The 20,344-nt window shown below is 40.5% G+C and overlaps 1 protein-coding gene across 19 annotated transcripts in view; it reads left to right on the top strand.

Moving 5' to 3' along the window:
- LOC134218429 (collagen alpha-1(XVIII) chain) overlaps positions 1-20,344 on the top strand; it is an 865,092-nt gene that overhangs the window by 661,834 nt on the left and 182,914 nt on the right. For 15 of the 19 annotated variants that reach the window (XM_062697401.1, XM_062697402.1, XM_062697397.1 and 12 more), the window contains one exon: positions 609-701. The exons of the other annotated variants lie outside the window; for them this stretch is intronic. In XM_062697401.1, the coding sequence (XP_062553385.1) occupies positions 609-701 (93 nt within the window). The remainder of the gene's footprint in view (positions 1-608; positions 702-20,344) is intronic. 19 annotated transcript variants of the gene reach the window in all.

The raw sequence follows: 20,344 nt of genomic DNA, 5'->3' as shown, positions 1-20,344 counted from the left end.
TTCCGAGGAAATTCCAAAAGAATTTCTCAAGGAAACTCCGAAGAAATTCCTAAAACTTTCCTGAGGAAATTTTAAAGAATATCCTGAGGAGATTGCGAAGAATCTCCCAACGAAATTCCGAAGAACTTCCCGAGGAAACTAAAAAAAAATTCTGATGAAATTCCGAAGAATCTGCCTATGAAATTCCGAAGAATTTCACGAACAAGTTTCGAAAAATTGCCTGTGGAGATTCCAAAGAATTTCCCGAGAAAATTCAGATGAATTTCCCGACGAAACTCCGTTTCTTGCTAATATCCTCGGGAAAATTTTCGGAATGTCCCCGAGAAATTCTTCACTTGGTATTTTCACCTCTTTGTCACATAGTTTAAAATTTTATATAATCTAATACATAATTGTGTTTATAGTTTATGTGTATAGTATTGTATGATTCGTAATATTTTAAGTTCGAGTATTTAATTATTTATTATTACTGTTCAGTGTTTACTACTATTTTGTTATATTTCGTTTATTTATTTTTTGTTTTTCTCTTTTTTGTTCTTCTATTTTCATTTTTCGTTCCACTGTTTTCACCGATGCACCAATCCTAACCCAACCAATACAACCCGTAGGAGCTAGACGATTCTAGTAACGTTATTTATGAGGAGGATGATTTTCTGGGAGACAGCGACGGCGTCGGAGGAGAAATATTTGCCGACAGTTTGGTGAGTACTTTGTGATGGTTTGTGACACAAGTTTAGCCACACTATTCTAGCCAAGATGAATAATTAATTAACTTTTCTGCACCGCTGGAATTCATTTAACAAAAACGTGTTGATTGATTAATAGAAAACATAATTTTTTATCTATTGTTTGACGTGTGGTTACCCGAAAGCGTTCAAAAGCGCACACTTCAGGTGACTGATTCAATTATTACCAACGGAGCTAGTTATCATTATCACTAGAATTCCAATAATTGAACTAGAATGGAGGAACGTGAACCCGAGTGGTCCCCCATTCGCGTGAGTTGTGCTCGTTTCAATTTCACGTCAGACTTTCATTTCACGCTGAAGTGGGTTCCACGCGAACCAGGAAACCAAACAATAAGCTCAATATATTCTCAATTATTGGCATTGAGTGGAACTAAAACTGACATCCCGCAATTTTATAGAGGGAATGGAGGTACGCCTGCAGGGTGTCCTAAAAAAAGTTATTAGGTAGAACTTTGAAAACATTGTTAAGGGACAAAAAATTCACATATTTTTTGCCCTTAGCCTTTTCAATATCGGGAAACAATATTTGAATATTGTTCGAACATTTTGGTTGAATCGCAAATTTTTATAGGATGAGACAAGTAAATCACATTTTATTTATTTAAGTTTGAAAGCCAGTATATTTGTATCGCAAAACTGTTTCCTCATTGTAGGGGTTGTACCTGACTTCAAATTTCAGGAACACCCAAATAGTTAGTAAAATTGAACAGCGGAATTAGAGCCTTTTTTCTCTCCAATCCAATATACTGACCGGTCTGTCGATTGTTGCTGGTCAAATACGCAACGATAAATTTTAATTGAATTGCAAACAGTTTTGTTTGAATGAAACATACCTACACCAATTTCAGGAAAGGTACACGCTGATTGACTCACGAACTGGTTAGCGAGCAATGTGGTGATTTGACCAAGGGTTAGTGAAGCTGGGGGGTGTAGTGCGAGTGCCGTTGGCCGGGGTTGCAAACCGTAAACATACGCAGGTAGGTTCTTTTTCGGGAATCCAATATTGCTGTGCGGTTGGCGGAAATGAATTCAATTGCAATTGAACTACATTTTATTGGAGCTGCATTTGAAATAGCGAACAGGGTTCGGAAGCAGTATCAAATTTACATTTAACAATTCCGTCAATGCATCAGTGCATGATATACAAACAATAATCCTGGAAATGAATCAAATATACCCATAATAATCATGGAAATTCCTTCGTCAAATTGTCCCATGAAGTTTTTCGCGAATTCTTCACATTCCACTATGCCAGCTACCCTCATCTTGGTTTGTTCAGGCGTATTGCTGCAAATGAAGACTAGATACATGTTACATCATGGCAAAATAGTACAATAGAAAATTAGACATAGTTTGCAGTTCGAAAGAAAACGATAGAAATGTTGCTGCAGGATATGTACACGTATACTGAATTGAGTTGGTTACCCTACTTTAAGTGAAAGGCACGTTTACGACGGAACCGCTTCTCACACATAAACTACCTCATAAACACCGCTGTCATCTTTCATGAAGCTTTTTACAGCGTGGACGTTCGCCGTCAAAACCTTCACAGCAAACGATCGAACCTTCCGATAAACGTAAAATAAACGCACTTTTCCCACATCACCCTTTCGACCTTTCGAGAAACCTTAACCATCCATCTCCTGCTTTGACGGCACGGTTGACTGAATCCATCATCATCGTCGCCGGAATTCTTTGTTTTGTAGGTATTTCAGTATTTTCCCAGCTGTCATCGTCGTTATCGTTGTTGGCGCTTTCGGAGGGGATCGGAACGGAATCGCTCTGTCCGTCAGTTTTCACCCAAAACTGCAGAGCGTCTTCCATCATCAAGTGCACACACCTATTCCCACGGCTGGTTAGCGTCAATAGGACGAAAGTGGAAAAGGTGGATTGAGGTAGTTTTTGATTTGATTTAAATTTTCTATAAGATAATTGAAATCTACCGTAATCCGGGGGAACATTGATCAGCGGGGTAACATTGATCAGTTGAACCATTTTCAAAAGATGAATAAAGTATTACTTTCTGTTATTACGATTACTTATTATGAGTTAGGTATTTTAATCTTGACTAAATTTTCTACCGAATAATATAATCTCCACTAGAACTTGCATTTAATTTTTGCCATAGTTTGAAAAATAAAATCAACATCATTTTGTTAACTCACAGTAAGCTGCCAAAAAGCACTCAAAACAAGCATAATAACAAAAAATGAGATCGTACCTACAATTGGGTGATAAGTAATCTTATTTTCTTTGTTTATCCATATTTTTTGTTTCAAAATTTTGATTTTTATTGTTGAAAAACCAGATAGTTCACCTAGCGGTCATGATGCTTTAATCGAAACAATCAATACGCTTCGCCTCAGTATAAGGATTTCAAAAGTAATTGCCTACCTTAAGGCGTTTACAAACGCTTGCTTTATAGACGTAACAAAGTGAAATGATTGATGATCAAAGTTACCCCAAATTGGAAATTCGAAAAACTAGACAAAACAGATTTTTAAAACAATTTTATAATTATCAAATAATCAAGAACAATAGCCTCAAACGTTCTACACGTAGCAGTACTCGTTTTAAAAATATGAAAAAAGCAATCATTTAATTTACGGAGGAAATATTTACAAAACATTGAAAAAATTGATCAATGATACCCCGGATTACGGTACTATATATGGAAATGAAGATATTGTAGTAAAATTGATGTTCAACAGCAAAAGCAATCCACCGGGTCGGGATTCCGGATGCACTAGGGCATGACGCGGTTGCTAGTTTCGGTCATTTCGATTCCCGGAAGTCATTTCCACATTCCTTATTGTAAAATAATGACTTATGATGATTATTATTTTATAATCAGTTTCGGAAAAGGGGACCAATCCCAGAACTGGAACTCCAATATGTGCAGAGCAGCGGATATTAGCAAGCCTGATTAAAGCGTAGAGTCCTGTCCGGATAAATAATTATCAAAATCGATTTAGAAACACCATTGAGGTTTTATGAGGTTTAAGTTAACTAAGGGTGTGTTTACCCATTTTTCGCCTGCTGGCCATAGACAAACTAAATGTTTTCTTTTTATCCATTCTGTCCAACTGTTCAATCCATCTGTAATAAATTTGTATTCCACGCAGCATTCTTGCAAACAGTTTAAGCTAAGCTAAGCTAAGAAGGCGCAATGGAGCATTCTTGCAATCGTTTTCTGTGGGAATAAATACTTTGAATCAACTATTATTTTTTTCCATTCCGAAAATTTGCAGAATTCATTGCATGCATTTTTTTTGTGCATTCCATGCATTTTTTTTTTTTTTGCTTGGACGCTTCCTGATTGAAAGTACTCCAGACTTGAAAAGAACTCGAAGCCACGGCTCTAGACGTAAGAGATTTTTTTTTCTATATATCACATATATGCTTAATTATATCAATTCCTTTATTTGCACAGTACGCCTAATTTTCATAATTTGCTCATTTTAGCTTACACAGCCAATTTACCCATACTGTAATTTGACGATATTCATAAACTTTCAAAATTTGCCTGGCTTACCATTTTTTTAATTTGTAAGAGTATGATTAATTTAGCATTTTAGTCTAAATACTTTTACTAATTCTTCCATTATTTTGATTCGAGTATTGTGTTACATTTCCCATTTCAACCCTTTTTTCATTTGAGACTATCCACCTAACAGTTTTACTTTAGACTTTTCTTATATTCAATCTACCTTTTATGTCCAACGAGAAGTGTTGGGCAAAAGTACATCAAACTGTGATTCTATGAATGCTTACATTTAATCCGGTCAAATTTCATGCCCCGATTAAACCGAAACAGCTAACAAACGAACAAAACGTGACACGCAGAACTGTGATTAATTCGCTCTACGATGAAACCATTCTTATTGCGGGCGTCCCACCAACACAAAGGAAGAAACTCATGAATGCGGGCGTCCCATCACGCGAAATTTAGATCATTCAGATCCACAATAACACCATTCTTCTGGCGGGCATACTACCAATATAGAGTAACAAATTCTTTGGCTCCACACAGAATTGTGATCAATTCGATCCATAATAACACCATTCTTCTTGCGGGAATCTCACAAATGCAGAATTGTGGTCAATCATATCCATAATATCACAATTCTTCTTGCGGGCGTCCCACCAACGCACAGGCACAAATTCGGGAATGCGGACTTTCCACCACGCAGAATTGTGATCATTCCGATCCACAATAACATCATTCTTTTTGTGGGCGACCAACCAACGCATAGAAACCAAGTCCTGAATGCGGGAGTTCCACAATGCAAAATTGTTTTTAATTCGATGCACAATAACTCCATTCTACTTTCGAGCATCCCACCAACGCAAGGGAACAAATTCTGGAATGCGGGCGCTCCACCACCCGAAATTGTGATCAATTTAATCCACAATAACTCCATTCTTCTAGCGGGCGTCCAGTCCCCCCAACGCAGAAGAAGAAACTTTTAAATGTGGGCGTCCCAGCACAATGAACACCCTGAGACGAGACATGCAAATACGATTTTTCTATTTCCTAGGACGACTATTATTCTTCTGTACATCACAATTAATCATCGATTTTCAACTGTTTCACCCAAGTGTCGCGTAGGCAAGTGTTTTCAATTCGCAAAAGTGTATGCTTTGTTTCACAATGGTTTTCATGTTGGAAATAAAACACATTCGTAACAGTTCAAAATATACAGATTGCAGAATCCATTGAAATTTACGCGAAAAATCATGCACATAAATAGAACGTCATTTTTAGCGTAATTCCATACCAAATGGATACTTTGTTCGACATGAATCGTCAATATTTCATGTAAGTTGTAAGTGAACTTCTAAGGAAGAGAACCATTTTAGCGAAAAATAGAGTAAATTTTCTCATCTCAAGTTTGTTTACTTTTCATTTTTTTTCATGTGAACCAACTTGGTTCTTTTGGTATACTCTTCAAAGTTTTCCAACTTCGTTGGATACTCGTTATAGGCCCACTAATGCTCCACGTTGTTCGTTTTTAATTCTTCTAAGATCTTCCACATTTCATTTTTTCATAGTGTCGTAGGACGAACGTTCACTGCTTTCCAAATTTCTGAGCAGTAGATGCTTGGACCAACCTATGTCCCTGTTATGCGCTTATTGATTTCAAAGAATGGTAAGAAAAAACCATCCGATTCAATGGGAACCAAGCCACAATTCAATTCTGTATCTTGCATTGCTGATAGCTGTCATGTACATCTTTAACTTCCTTACTCCTTACTGGAATGCTACTTGGCAGGTAATAGCAATCCAAATAGAGGTCCGAGAAGAGAAAGCATGAAATCTACCATTGCTGCCCACCCCCATCTTCTCCGTTACAAGGAAAGGGAAAGAATTGATGACATACCACTTAGTTAACAAGAGGCCAGCGACTCACCGACGCGACGCCCTTGTAGATGTCAAGGAGTTCAATGGTTGAGAGGGATGTTGTTTGGAAATCATCACTATAATCAAGTGATAACAGAATGCATTTTGCAAATACTCTGGGGGTTATTTTGCTAAGAAAGTTATTGTAACTCCGTAGTCCTTTGCCTTCTACTTCCGTAGATGGGGCAAGGTATTTAATCTGTACCCTGGCTAATAAGCCTAGGTTCAAGCGCCATTGATCGCTCCCTGGAACGAGAAAACAATCACTTGGAATCTCAATTCCCTTGCAATAGCAACGTCGTTAAATAAAAATATAATAAAAATGATTGGGTGCCCTCCTTAGCCGTGCGGTAAGATGCGCGGCTACAAAGCAAGACCATGCTGAGGGTGGCTGGGTAAGATTCCCGGCGCCGGTCTAGGCAATTTTCTCGACTTCCCTGGGCATAAAAGTATCATCCTGTTAGCCTCATGATATACGAATGCAAAAAAATGCTAACTTGGCTTAGAAACCTCGCAGTTAATAACTGTGGAAGTGCTTAATGAACACTAAGCTGCGAGACGGCTCTGTCCCAGTGCACAAAGGAGAAAAATTGTCCATAACGCGAAATAATTCAATTTCTCGGTTCGGTGTCGGCGGATTGCACTGAAATTTTGAAACAAATCATAAAACTGTCTGAGGAATCGTGCAAAGCTGGTTAAGCTCACTGCACGAAGCTGCAATACCTGAACTGTGTTCAGAGTTCAAAACTTAGAACACCAAGGCACGCTGTTGGCTCATGTTCTGTTCAGGATGCATCTCTGGTTAAGTAAATGTGAACCTCTACTACTGGTTTGTCACTACTTCCTTATGGGTCCAGTGGTGCAAAGGGCCGACTTGAAACGTCTCCATCCTGAGCGATGTCCAGCTATCGCTTGAACCTGTTGCCAGGTTTGATTTCGGTGGACTTCTTTTATTTTTTAATAGAGGCTGCGCCACATTGAGCCTGGGTCTGCCTCTGTTGCGATGTTCCGTTGGGTTTTAGTCCAATGCTTGTTTACAGATTTCGTTTCAGCCCTTACGTAAGGTATTGCCGACGGAGCCCCACTTTCGATACCGAATTTCTGTTGCGATCGGCATCTGGTGACAACGACGATGGCGATCGTTGTTCGTGATGCAGTTGTGAGCCACCAGACACGAATTCTATACCGCAGGCATCTGTTGATGAACACCTGCAGCTGTTGAGTGTTCTCCACTGACACACACACACCATGTTTCGCTAGCGTATAACAGCACAGAATTCACGTTAGAGTTGAAAATTCGTATTTGGGTGCGTTCACTTATCTGCCTGTTTTCCCAGATATTTTTTAAACTCGCAAAGGCATCCTTTGCTTTTTTGATCCGTGCGCCTATGTCGATCTTGGTACCGCCGTCTGACGTCATTTGGCTACCAAGATATTGGAAGCTTTCAACATTCTCCGTTGATTGCCCGGCTACTGTGAAACTGGAAGGGGTCACCGTGTTTAAAATCCAATCCAATGATTTGGTTTTGTTGACACTGACTAAACCTGCCGAAGAGGAGCGCTCGGCAAGGTCGTTGAGCTTACTCTGCATACCAGAGCGCCGTTGAGCGAGAAGTGCAACGTCATCAGCCAATTTGAAGTCGTTTAGGTGCTCCTTGATTATAGGTTGCTATAGCAGCCCGTGGTTTGGTTCACGGTCAATCGCACCTACCAGAATCTCGTCGATTACGATGAGGAACAGAAGCGGTGATAGAATACACTTTTTCCTCAAACCAGCTACGACCTGTATAGGCTCGGACAAGACCCCATTGTGCAGCACTCTACACGAGAAGGCCTCGTACTGTGCCTCGATGGGGCCGATGATTTTCTCATGAACCCTCTTGCGTCTCAGGGCGCCCTACATATTCTCGTGATTTAGACGGTCGAAAGCTTTTTCGTAGTTAATGAATACCAAGTTTATGTATCTTTATTAAGCAGACTTTCAGGCCTAGGCTGGCTCGTCTCCGCACCCAGATCAGTCTCGCTGGTGGCGATGAAGGCATTTTTGATAACAGCCCATTGGTCTTCCACGCTGCCACCGTCCGGAATATCTGCAGCACGCATCTTCAGTTCTTCAACGAATTACCGAGTCTCCGTGGCATCTTCCAGACGGCGTGTGTTGAACAGTCGTCTAACTCTCTCCTCCTGCCGACGAATCCGCGCAATGCGCAGGCGTATTTCGGCTAAAAGGAGGTGATGATCAGACGCGATATCGGCACTACGTTTCCAGGCTCCGTTTCCATTTTCGGCTGATGCAGATGTGATCGATTTGATTTTCTGTAAAGCCGTCACAATAGACCCATGTGACTATGTGAACTGGTCGATGAGGGAAGAGCGATCCCCCGATCACCATGTCATTATTACCACAGAATTCTGCGAATAGCTGTCCGTTTTCGCTCATTTCTCCGAAACCATGGCGTTCCATAATGCGCTCATGGTTCGAGTTGTCGGTTCCTATCTTAGCATTGAAGTCGCCCAAACAGATCTTGATATCACCCTTCGGAATTCTATCTACGACGGCATTGAGTTGGCTGTAGAAGTTCTCTTTGTCTTTCAGATCGGCAGCATCAGTTGGCGCATAACATTGGATTAAGGTTTCGGACCCGTGTTCTTCATCTGGTAACGATTATCCTTTCACTTAGAGGTTCCCACTTCATAAGCGCAGAGTGTGCCTGGGTGCTTAGTAAGAAGCCAACTCCACGATGCCGGTGAGCGTGTTCAACTCGTAACCCAGAATATTCCAGAATTTGTCCCGATGGCATTCTGTGTTCTCCAAAGTTTGTCCCTACCCTATGATTGATTATGAGTACTAAAATGCATGTTTAAAAAAACAGATTAAAATGTTGTTCCAAAGAGGGTACAGTGATCGTTCGTTAATTGAGGTACGATCTCACCTTATCTATCGAATGCCATTTGTTAATTGGGGCGTTTTATACTTTTTGCATTGCACAAAGAAAATGTTCACCCGCCAAGAAATATCGATTTCAGCAAACACGTAAACAAAATGTCATCACGGTTTTCACATCAGTTTTTGACGTTTACCTGCTTTTTCATTGGGTTTCGACCCAATAAGCGAACCCCCAACTAAAAAGCGCCCACTAAATAAAACCCAATTAGTGAACTTAGCGAATTCACTGAGTATTAGAATGAAGCGCAGTTGTATGAAAAAAGGTAGACTTTATCCAATCAGGTGAGATCAAGGTTTTTCTGAATCGTTTTGGGACCCAATCAACTGTGCAAATAATGGGCTCGATTGGTCGCATCCCCACTTTCTGCATAGCGTTTTAAATTTATATGAAGATTAATATGGGAAAACATACTTTCTTGCAATTTTGCTCATAGTGGTTTCAATTTGTCGTCAATCACGTGTCTCAATACGTTACCATATGGTCTGATGGATGCCGAGTATATTAAATATGATGTCAATTTCTAACATAACTCCTTTATATCTAATAGCATCTCTATTTCGTAAAATATTGAAATTCGTTCATTTTAACAAAAACAAATGTTATTTCAATTATGTAATGATGTTTTAGATTCGGAACTTATTTTAAATTACTGGAGAGAAAACTATACATATTAATTAATCCACATATTCTGAAGTAAGTGAAAGCAGTAATATTTTAGCCAAATTTAAAAAATGTCATGGCATTAATGTCATTTGACACTAATTCGGCTCTCAAGCCGCCAAAATCAGATTTAGAGAAATGACCAATACTAAAAAGTTATAGGGTCCTTTGAGGGCTACATGTTTATATAAGAAAAACATAATTGTAAATAATGTGTGAAAAAAGTTATTAGCAAATTAGTCCTATGACATCGAAATGACATGTCCCGTCACCCGCAAATCGGAGAGGATTTGTGGTGAGGGGTACTGTTTAGAAAACGAACAATTCTGAACGCATAGCTTGATAACTTTGTGTTTTTATTTCCAAAATTATTCTTCTATGTGAAATGTTTCGTTTCTAATGTTATTTCGAAATATTAACATAATTCACCACAAGAGTTTTGAGCGTTATTTAGATTATTTTCAACAAAAATTATCATGTTGTTTGATACAATAATATTTTTTATACCTTATAAAAACAATTACAAAATAAGAATTACGTTCAACATAGGTCTTCTCTTTTCAAAAGTTACATACACACACATTTTACCATTGATCAATCTATTGATCTGTCTCATTGAGATGTTACCACTTTGCATTTTTATCGGTACAACTTTGTGCGCATTGAACTCTTTCGACGTTTTTCCTCTATCGACCTTTTGCCATCGATTCTCCCACGTCACTGTCAGTCGACAGGAGTTGGGTTGCGCTGCCGCTAGCATGACATCCCATCGTACATCAATCGTTCCGCAAATTTGAATATTCAGTTTTACGAGCTTAATGAAAGCTTGGGACTGGTACCTTTCAACCAACTACCGGTAGGTATGTTGGGTACGATACAAACGCGCTGGGTGAGATGCGACATCCGCATCCGACACCACGCACGAAACCCTTTTCTGAATGGCAGTCTATAGATAGGTACCGCCGTCGCGAGGGAAAGCTTTCCGGCCAGAACCGGTCGTTCGATGAGATAAGGCGCTCACAGTGCGACGACGTTAAATGTTCAGGTGGAAGTTGCTTCTCACTTTTTCCGTTTGTTCGCGACAGCGTTTGTTAAAAAAATGCTTACTCACGAAAGGATGAATGGGAAATTGTGCGAAATATCGCGAGGCTTTGGACATTTTATGTGACACTTTCAAGCGGATGTTCATCGAAGTGTTTTAGAGGGTTCCTAGCGATTATGTTCCTAAAACGCAATGTTGACCTAGATGTTGTTGGCTTGAATAAATGCTAAAAATACCAGTCCTGAAAAAGTAACTGATTGACCAACCATGACAAAAAAAAGTTTAAACTGCACAAAGAGCAGACGTGGCTCCAAAGACCCTCAGTCAGTCAGAAAATTTATTTAAGCTCTTTTAGTGAAATGTCTTCAACTGTCAAAGATGAGTTTAGTAATTTCCATTTAATTCCACTACGATTTGTCATCTTTACAGATACGTATTTCGACCTCAACTGTGAGGCCGTCTTCAGTGTCTTGTACTTGACTCGACACCCTCAGTCAGTGTTAGAAAGTATTCTGGGAGTGCGATCTTGAAAAAACACTTCGATTTTTTTTTTGGTGATATCTAGTTTACTTACTTATATAATTCTTTTCCACGCATTTCAAAAGTCTAAGATATCAATGTTCAGTAAGCTAGTATCATGACCCCGTCCAATTTATATCAGTTTAAGGCACAAAATCGGCATCAAAATAAAAGTGATTAAATAAATTTATGAAAATTGAATGTGTAGTACATATGTATAACCATTCTGCCTTGCTGACTTCATGTGCCCTGGTGTCCCTTGCCCCACTCTGACCAAATACTTATTCGAGTGATAGGTAAATATTTTAGCGTTGTGTGACGAACGTCTCCAGTTGAAACACGACAACAACGGTTCGTCGGAATTTAATATATTCCTTCTTGTGACAGCACTTGGACGTCCGTACCGAGCTCACGATGAGACAGACAGGATAATTGTCTTTCGCCACTTCCATTCGGGGGAGCAAAAATAAGCTAGAAATATCATCCTTTTCGACAATTGTTCCGTAGCTTCGCGGAGTGTATACGCCATACGGTTGATATGTACCGATTGTGTTCTTTCAATGTAGACCTTCTTGGATAATTCATTCGCAATTTCTGGTAACTGTTGGATACATAGATTTACATAGTCCGGCAAACTGCTGCCGTCTGCTGGTCACGTCGTTATTTTGATACCATGCAGGAGTCTTACGACAGGATTAGACGCCGGCTCAAAAAATGAAGAAAACCCAACTAAGGGGTTTTCAGGGTTCATTTCGAGCTAAGAGCAGCCAGACCTGAACCCTATGAATTTCACTGTCTGGAGTATGTTGGAGGCAGCGTCTGCTCTGAAACATCATGTTTTTTATACAAGTTGCTCAGAGTTTCGTAGTAAAGTTTATTCACAAGAATCACCGTAGACGGCACGATTCCGAAATGTTCCGATGAGAGAGATGAGGATATTCATGATTCTTGCCCTAAATCAATGTGGTTTAGCGTAATGGCGTCTTCGAGATATTTATCAGTAAGTCGATGCGCTTCTTTGGAGGTATTCAGCCTTTTGATTCATCCTCCTAAAAATGAGATGAAAAATTCATGAAAGGTCAATGTCTTCGTGGGAGTAGTAGCTTAAGTTCTCCTGAAAAACTTTGTCGAAGACACCAAGTTCGTAACTTCATTACTTTTGGAGATTTATTGCTTTTTATGCGAACAAGCTTGAACATGTTTTTCGACGTATAAGCATACAAGCATATGGAGACGCATGGTGGTTCATCAACTCTTTGTGATGGGTGATTGATTTCTGCTTTGCATAGTAGGAAATGGTTTCTGATGAAACATTCTTTACATTCGCATTACATTAATTGAAAGTTCATTACTTTTACTTTGTTATGCGTATGAAATTGACTGCCACAATTTGCCCATTGTCAGGTTGCAATTAAATTAAATATGACTAAAAAATCAAATACAACTGTTATAACTTTTCAAGTTTTTAAGTCTCATTTAAGTCGCATCATTATTTCTTATACCAGAAGGAACTTTGAGGGGGTCCCGTAGCGTAGTTGGCTACACGTTCGCCTTATAAGCGAATGGTCATGGGTTCGATTCCCAGCCCCTCCACAAAAACCCTTGTCAGTCGCCGGAAGCGCAGTTTCGTACGGTGGCGTTTTGGGAGACGCGCCTCACCGACACTTCTGCCTAATGACGACTGACAAAACTGTTCTTCTCGGAGGCATTTCTTCAACGATCCTCGATAAATGGCAACCGGATAAAGCAACGATCATTGGATACACCATACGGACAAATGGACACAATGGACTCACGATGCGATGAACTGGCAAACGACAACAATACAATAACGAATTAGGGATATCTAAAAATAGATTCTGTGTGGATTCTGTGCAGCAGAATACCACAGTAGATCACGGCACAGTAGCGGTTAAGAACACAGAGTGCTTACCAAATAAATATACGAGTAAAAAAAAAGGAACTTTGGTGAAACTTTTTGTTCAATTTACAGAAAAAAAAAATCATTAGAGTTGCAAACAAATGAGTATTTTTCTGTAAAAGATTTTAACTTATCATAAGCTGATTTGTTTATATTTTTTCAAAGTGTTTTTGTTGTGTTCCAGGATTTTGTTTCGCAGAAAACTAGACGATAGTTGCAATACTCTGAGAACGTTTTAGCTGCTGTATCTCCATCTCTCGCGTTACCAATCGCCACAGGAATCGAGCAGCCAAAGCCAGCAATATTATTATGGCGCAACCGGCCAACAAATGCACTGGCCCAATGCCCTCGTGATCAGATCCGCAAGAACGGGGTGATTGTTGCTGCTGCTGTTTGATGATTATTTCCTCTCGTTTTTCCTTTGAGTCCTTTCCGCCCATGCTTTCGGATCTTTTTACTTAACAACCAGTCGCGGAGACGGTATAAACTAGAATGATTTATTTGCTTTGTTCTTAACATACCCTACGTTGTGTCTAACAAAAATAAAAAATGCAAACATGCTTAGACAGCAGTTCACAACGCGAACGATGAACTGCCATCCGACGAAACGAATATGCCTACGCGGCGCAGTTGGTTACAATGTATGAAGTATACATTGCGGAGTGTAAAATTTAGAACAAGACAAATCAAATTAACTTTTGGTATACAACAGTTTTCTTAAGCTAATATTTTTGACGTAGGACTACGTCTGCCTGTCCTATATTGGGGTACACATCACTGATTTACAATAATTAAACAATTTAAAATATTAAAAGAACACCAAAATCGAGAAACTTGCGGGTTTGAATCTAATCCTCATTTCGAACAAGATTTCATGCAGAGCGGTCGCAGCGGAGCGGAAACAGCAGCACGATGGCACTGGTAACATTTTCAACGGAAAACCATCGCATTGATGGTGGTCGTCGGCGTCGTCATTATTCAACCTCAACGATCCAGCATTTTATGTGACGAAAGAGTTGATTACAAAAATGTCGCCTGTTGCGATCCCGCGTGATGCAGTGGCGATGCTGAAAATTTATTCTAAATGGTGGCGTCTTACCGAAAAGTCAAAAGTTTGGTTGCAATTAGTTATTACACAGTATAAAAATGTTACAGCATATATAATGTAGCAAAAAGGCTCCGCTCGATTTGACTCATCATTCCATTGCTTTTTAAAATCACAGGTCGTTGTTACTATGGAGCTTGTATTCAATATTGCATACAAGAAAAAGTTGTACTTAAAATTAAAGGCTATGAAACACAAAAAAACATGCGATTAAATATTTCCATGGCGTGTAAATTTTAGAATTTTAAACTGTATAGAAAAGCACATTGGGGAAAGAAAATTGAATCTTCTCAGGACCAGCATTTTCTGGACAGAAAGGGTTGATTTGCAGAAATGGTCTGTTTCGGTGACATCATCGCCGTGGTAGCTTGATTGCTGTTAGTGATTTCATCCATTCGATCAAAATTATTGCCTCATCTCCCTTCGACGCGCGCTTGTGATTCTTCTACCGAAGGGCAACTTTCTGCTGTCGCCAAACAATTAAGTTTTGCACTTTGAAGAAAATTCATCCCGGATCAACCTTCTGATGTATAAAAAGCCGGACCAGAGAAAATCGATTTCATTTCCAATGAATAACAGGAACAAAATTAAATACTAACAGAAACAAAACCAAAGAATCTTGCCAAAAAGTTCACTTTCTGCTGACGACATCTGAATCGATAAAGACGCTACAATAGAGAAAATTTTATACAGCATCCACCCAACGGCGACCGTCGCTTAGACCGACAGATGCCAAACAATTATGATTTGTACTGTAAAGAAAATTTCGTCTTGGGTCAAATTCATTTTGTAACTCTTTTCAGCAAAACGTATTTTGAATCATTAACAGCTTATAACCAAATTCAGCATCTTGTGAGAAAATTTCACAGGGTGATTCGAATTTTCAGTCTCCCATGCTTCGAGACCGCTCTCTGTAGAATGCCGATCAAAATGGCTCGCACTCGCAGCTCGCGTTCAAAAGCAGCACTCTTGTATCTAATGCAACGTACACACCAGTCAAGCAGTTTGACGAACATTGACTCCGCCCCTAAGAAAACGCTTCGGTTTCTGCTTTGTTTGAACGTGTGTGAAATTGTTCGACCAACCATTTGACAGTTGGCGGCTCAGTTGGAAAAAATTGAAACCGTTTGATTTTGGTTTGATTGAGTTGTCGGGGGTGGAGTCAAGGTTCGCCGAACATGTTTGAGCATTTGTAGTGAAGTTGCACAAACCCCCATATATTTTTTGATGGTTGGTGCTCAAGTTGGCGCTTCGGTCGTTCGTGTGTGATATTGTTGGTCGAATGAACTGATTGTTCGTGCCGTTGTTGGTAAAACTTGATTGATGTTGGAATAAACGAAAGGTGGAGTCAATGTTGGTCAAACTGCTTGACCGTGTGTACGTTCCATAATAAATTAATCCCATTTACTCCGCCCCTTCGTTAATCCTTATGAGTGCACATCATATTTACAACCCATATCAGATCACAAAGAGGCGGGGCTAACGAGCTTACTTTATTTAATACGCGCGCGAACCATTTTGATTAGGATTCCGTCAACGAGCATGCTAACAACATCCATTTGATTCCCAACGATTTGTCGGAGGAGTTGGAAATCTCAGCTGACATAAAGGCCCCAGGCTTCGACAGCATCCTGAATCTCGAGCTCAAACACATGAGTGCTCCGTTCTTTGAGCTCCTCTCGTTGATCTTTAATCAGTGTCTCCGGCTCAGCTACTTCCCATCGTCCTAGAAGTCAGCGAAAGTCATCCCCATCCGGAAGCCTGGGAAGGATCCTTCCTCCCCCAAAAGTTATCGACCCATCAGCCTTCTCTCAGGGTTATCCAAGCTGTTCGAAAAAGCTATTCATCATTGGTTACTTGAGTCTGCCGAAAATCTCAACATCTTGCTCGAGGAACAGTTTGGTTTCCGACGCGGTCGGTCAACTGTACACCAACTGACCCGAGTTACCAACGTCCTCAGACGGAACAAGTTTGTCTCGAAAACATCCGCCATGGCCTTACTCGATGTCGAGAAGGCATTTGACAATGTATGGCATGATGGCCTGGTGTACAAACTACAACGCTACAATCTTCCCAGCTACCTGGTGAAAATCATCAACAATTACCTGTCGGCAAGGACATTCCGGGTCTCAATCAGCGGAACGAGTTCTAATGCGCAAAACATCGTCGCAGGCGTCCCTCAGGGCAATATCCTCGGGCCCCTGCTTTTCAATCTCTTCACCTCCGACATGCCAGAACCTCCAGAAGGCGGCATTCTGTCTCTATTCGCAGATGACACCTCAATCGTCTACAACGGTAGAGTGATCAAAGCACTAGTGGTAAAACTCCAACGAGGCCTGGATGCCCTGACAGAGTACTTCACCAGCTGGAAGATCTGTATAAACGCGGCGAAGACCCAGGTCATCATTTTCCCCCACTCTAAATCCCCTAAACTTGTTCCGCCTGGGGACTGTAAAATCATCCTCAATGGCACGATTGTGGAATGGGCCAATGAGGCCGACTACCTTGGCTTGACCCTCGACAGAAAGCTTATTTTCAGGCAACAGGTTGACAAAACGGTGACAAAGTGTAACGTCTTGTTGAAACTACTGTACCCTTTGATCAACCGCCGGTCGTCATTGTCCCTGAAAAATAAGCATGCTGTCTACAAGCAAATCATCCTCCCTGTGATCGAATATGGCATGCCGGTCTGGGAGAGCTGCGCTAAAACCCACTATCTCAGACTTCAACGGGTCCAAAACAAATTCCTGAGGATGATCCTCAACACCCCTCCCAGGACAAGAACATCCGAGGTCAAAAACGTTGAGATTCGTTGGCTTATAGCATTGTCGGTGATGAATAATTACTACAAAGAAAATAAAAACACACACGGGAGGTCAAGATTAAAATTAATTAGATAACTCATCTTTTGTTTTGCCAAACGATCTGGATTGGAAATCCTCTGAACGGCTTGAATAGTGTTCTAAACAACACTATTAGTGAGACTGGTAAAACAAAGCTGACTTAAGGAATGAAATTTTAAAAACGAAGAAAAGTAGAGCTTGTTTAAAATCAATTAGAAACATTCTAAAGAATACGCGAAAACTTTTATGAAATTCGTTAACCGGAATACAATTATTTCTCTACATATCTAATTCAGAGAAATTATTCACAAAGCAAACGTATTCAACCGAAGTGGTTGAATTGTTTTATTTTTTGCATATACATAAACACAAAAAATTGAGCCAAATTCCACTTAAAACCTTTTGATAAATGTCATCATATATCCCACTTATAAAATCATTCCTTAGTTCCAATGGGTAAACCCAATTGCATGTTACGAAAAATTGGATGGATTGTTAGCTCTTCAGAACGCCTTCTTCTCGGCAATCCTTCCATCTCCAGTCGAATGTAAGCTAACCCACATTTCGTTTAGTAACAATCATAATAAACCACCCTTCCTTATTGTCGTCGGCGACGTTGTCATCGTCGTCAATTCAATTCGCTAAGCTCGCTGGCGGGCGCTACTTCAGAATAAACCGCCCAAATCTAACCTAACACAAATTCACCTGTTTTACTCACCCGCCATCCGTTACTTCTACTGTTGCTCGAGGTCGAGTCGACGACAAACGACATAGTACTTCCCGTTGTCGATTCTTCCATCTCATCATCATCGTTACGGCGGAAAATTTACTCCACTCGGAAATGAAGAAAACGCGCACCAGCAGCCAGGGCGGCAAGAAGTCGCCCTGACACGGGAGGACCCTGCGGGGCGGTAGCGCGGTGAATGTTTATGGCACGGAATAGATCATTCGAAACAATCGTAATATTTTTCCACGGCAACCCCTTCGGCGGCGCGTCGAAGTTCTTCTCCATTTCGCAGTTGGTATTTTTCCTTCAACATGTTACCAAAACACGCATCAAGCCAGGGGGAGCTTCTCAGCGGTTGAGGAATGTAGCTTTGAATTATTATAGCCCCAAAAAGCCCATTTTCGGCGTCACACAATAGGAGCGATATAGAGAATGGATACCTACCCACCTTTGGGAACACAGCTCGAACAAGTCGTGGGGCTCTATGACTCGGATGGTGTCGTTGACGATGACGGCCCAGACCGAGCCCAGGAACGAACAGGGCTCACAGAAGAAACAAATTTATGGTTTTGCGAGATTGTTTTCATTTTTATTCGTTCATGGAATGTCCCCCGGATGTCTCGTTTCGTTTCATTATGTGTTGGAGCTTACAGCTGTTCTATCTGGAGCATGTCGTCGCAAAGCAGCCAGCAAAAGGTGCAGGCCGTTGGAATGGAAATGGATTTGGTTTCGTGATTTCCCGCATGAATCTGGGACATGGGCATAACTGCGAAACTTGGATTATTGTTAAATGAGCTTAGTTTAAGTTAAGTAGTTTCATATCAGTTTTTGTAACTTAAAATTCTATTGCAACAGTTAAACCGACTAAGAATTTGACAATCTTCTGAGTGCCTGTTAATCTTTTTAAAAAATTTCAAAGAGTTGTTACTTGATTCATTGATGGAAATTTCCACATAAATTATTTAGTATTTCAAATTGAAATTCCTCAGAAATCATAACATTAATTACCAAACACTCAGGTAAACTTCCAACTAAATTTCACTCCTGAGACCGCCAATTTAAAGCGTACAGCACAAAATTAGCCCCGTCACATGTGAGCAAACATTGCTCCCTATTCAAATGCTGTACATACAGATGACTTTTGGGACCAAACTCCACACTAGCGTCCCACTTCATAGCACCACCATCGAAATGGCAATCGTGCTGGAGTAAATTTCACTCCTTTACTTTACCACTTCATAAAATGTCTCGAAAGAGAGCAGTTAGCAGTAAAGAAGCACTTATCACAACTATCGTCCCTCTTAGATCTCTGTTGCCCCACCCAACGAATCAACCAACCGGGAGGGGGGAAACTTCAAATAGGCCAATAGTGGCCCTCCGAAGAGATCTATTCTTGCTTCTAGCCTCGAATGACGAGATCAAAACTCTCAAACTGCTCTGCATTTGAAATTACATTCATATGATGGACTATCCATTGGAATTAATGATAAATGACAACATGCTTTTCTTATCTATAAAAACAATCGTCCTAAAATGTCTACCAGTAGGTCGACTACCAGCAGGGGGTACCCGATAAGGCATTTTACCCTCCATACAGATATGACTAACAAAAACACAAAGTGTTAAAATAACTTAATTAAACTTAGCTCCCACGTGGGATCGTGAAGTTATTGAAATGTTCCTTCTGCTTGGCATACATCGCACACTTCTCCGTATGATGCCGGGGCGCAGCCAAAGATAGATGAAAGTCGACGAAGAAGTTCGATGTGGGCACCATTAGCAACGGCGACGGCAAAACGCTCTCGGATGTGGGACGAACGAAAGAAACGTTTCCTAGCGTTGTTGCTCGGCCAGGCGTCTCCACTCGAAGCTGCAGGAAATTTAACTTTCCAACCACGACGCCGCCGCCCGGCATTAAAAAGTCAGTGCAGGTCAAATTTTCTAAGTCTTCTCGATCTTTTTTTTTGTTCAACTCGGCCCGGTATGCTTGGCAATGAGATGACGGTTACTGAAACAGCAGCAACAACAACAGCAATGTCTTCACCAAGAAGATGCTGCGGTTTTTATACGGGGGTTCAACTTTTGTTCTCGACTGTGGCGCACAGTGGCCCATAATCGGTTTGCTTCCAATATAACAAATATTGATAGATCGATAAAATTTCCAAGGATTTACTCCATGAAACTGATTCTTCCCGTCTCCCAAGTCTTAATCTTGAATCTTATACCGAAGCAAATTGATTGCAGTTGAAGCAGTTGATTCTAACAGGTTGCCTCCAACTAGTGTCCGAAAGCACGTAACTGTACGCGCCACAGAAGATAACGAGCAACGCAGGGAAAAACAGAACTTTTATCCACCTCTGTGTTTGATACCAGCTCAGCGGTATAGAATAAACTGGTCCTTAAAATTATAAGTATTTCTCAATTCA

The sequence above is a fragment of the Armigeres subalbatus genome, chromosome 2 (genome assembly GCF_024139115.2).
Source record: "Armigeres subalbatus isolate Guangzhou_Male chromosome 2, GZ_Asu_2, whole genome shotgun sequence".
Taxonomy (NCBI): domain Eukaryota; kingdom Metazoa; phylum Arthropoda; class Insecta; order Diptera; family Culicidae; genus Armigeres; species Armigeres subalbatus.
The sequence above is the reverse complement of the archived record's forward strand: the minus strand, read 5'-3'. Positions and strand labels throughout refer to the sequence as shown.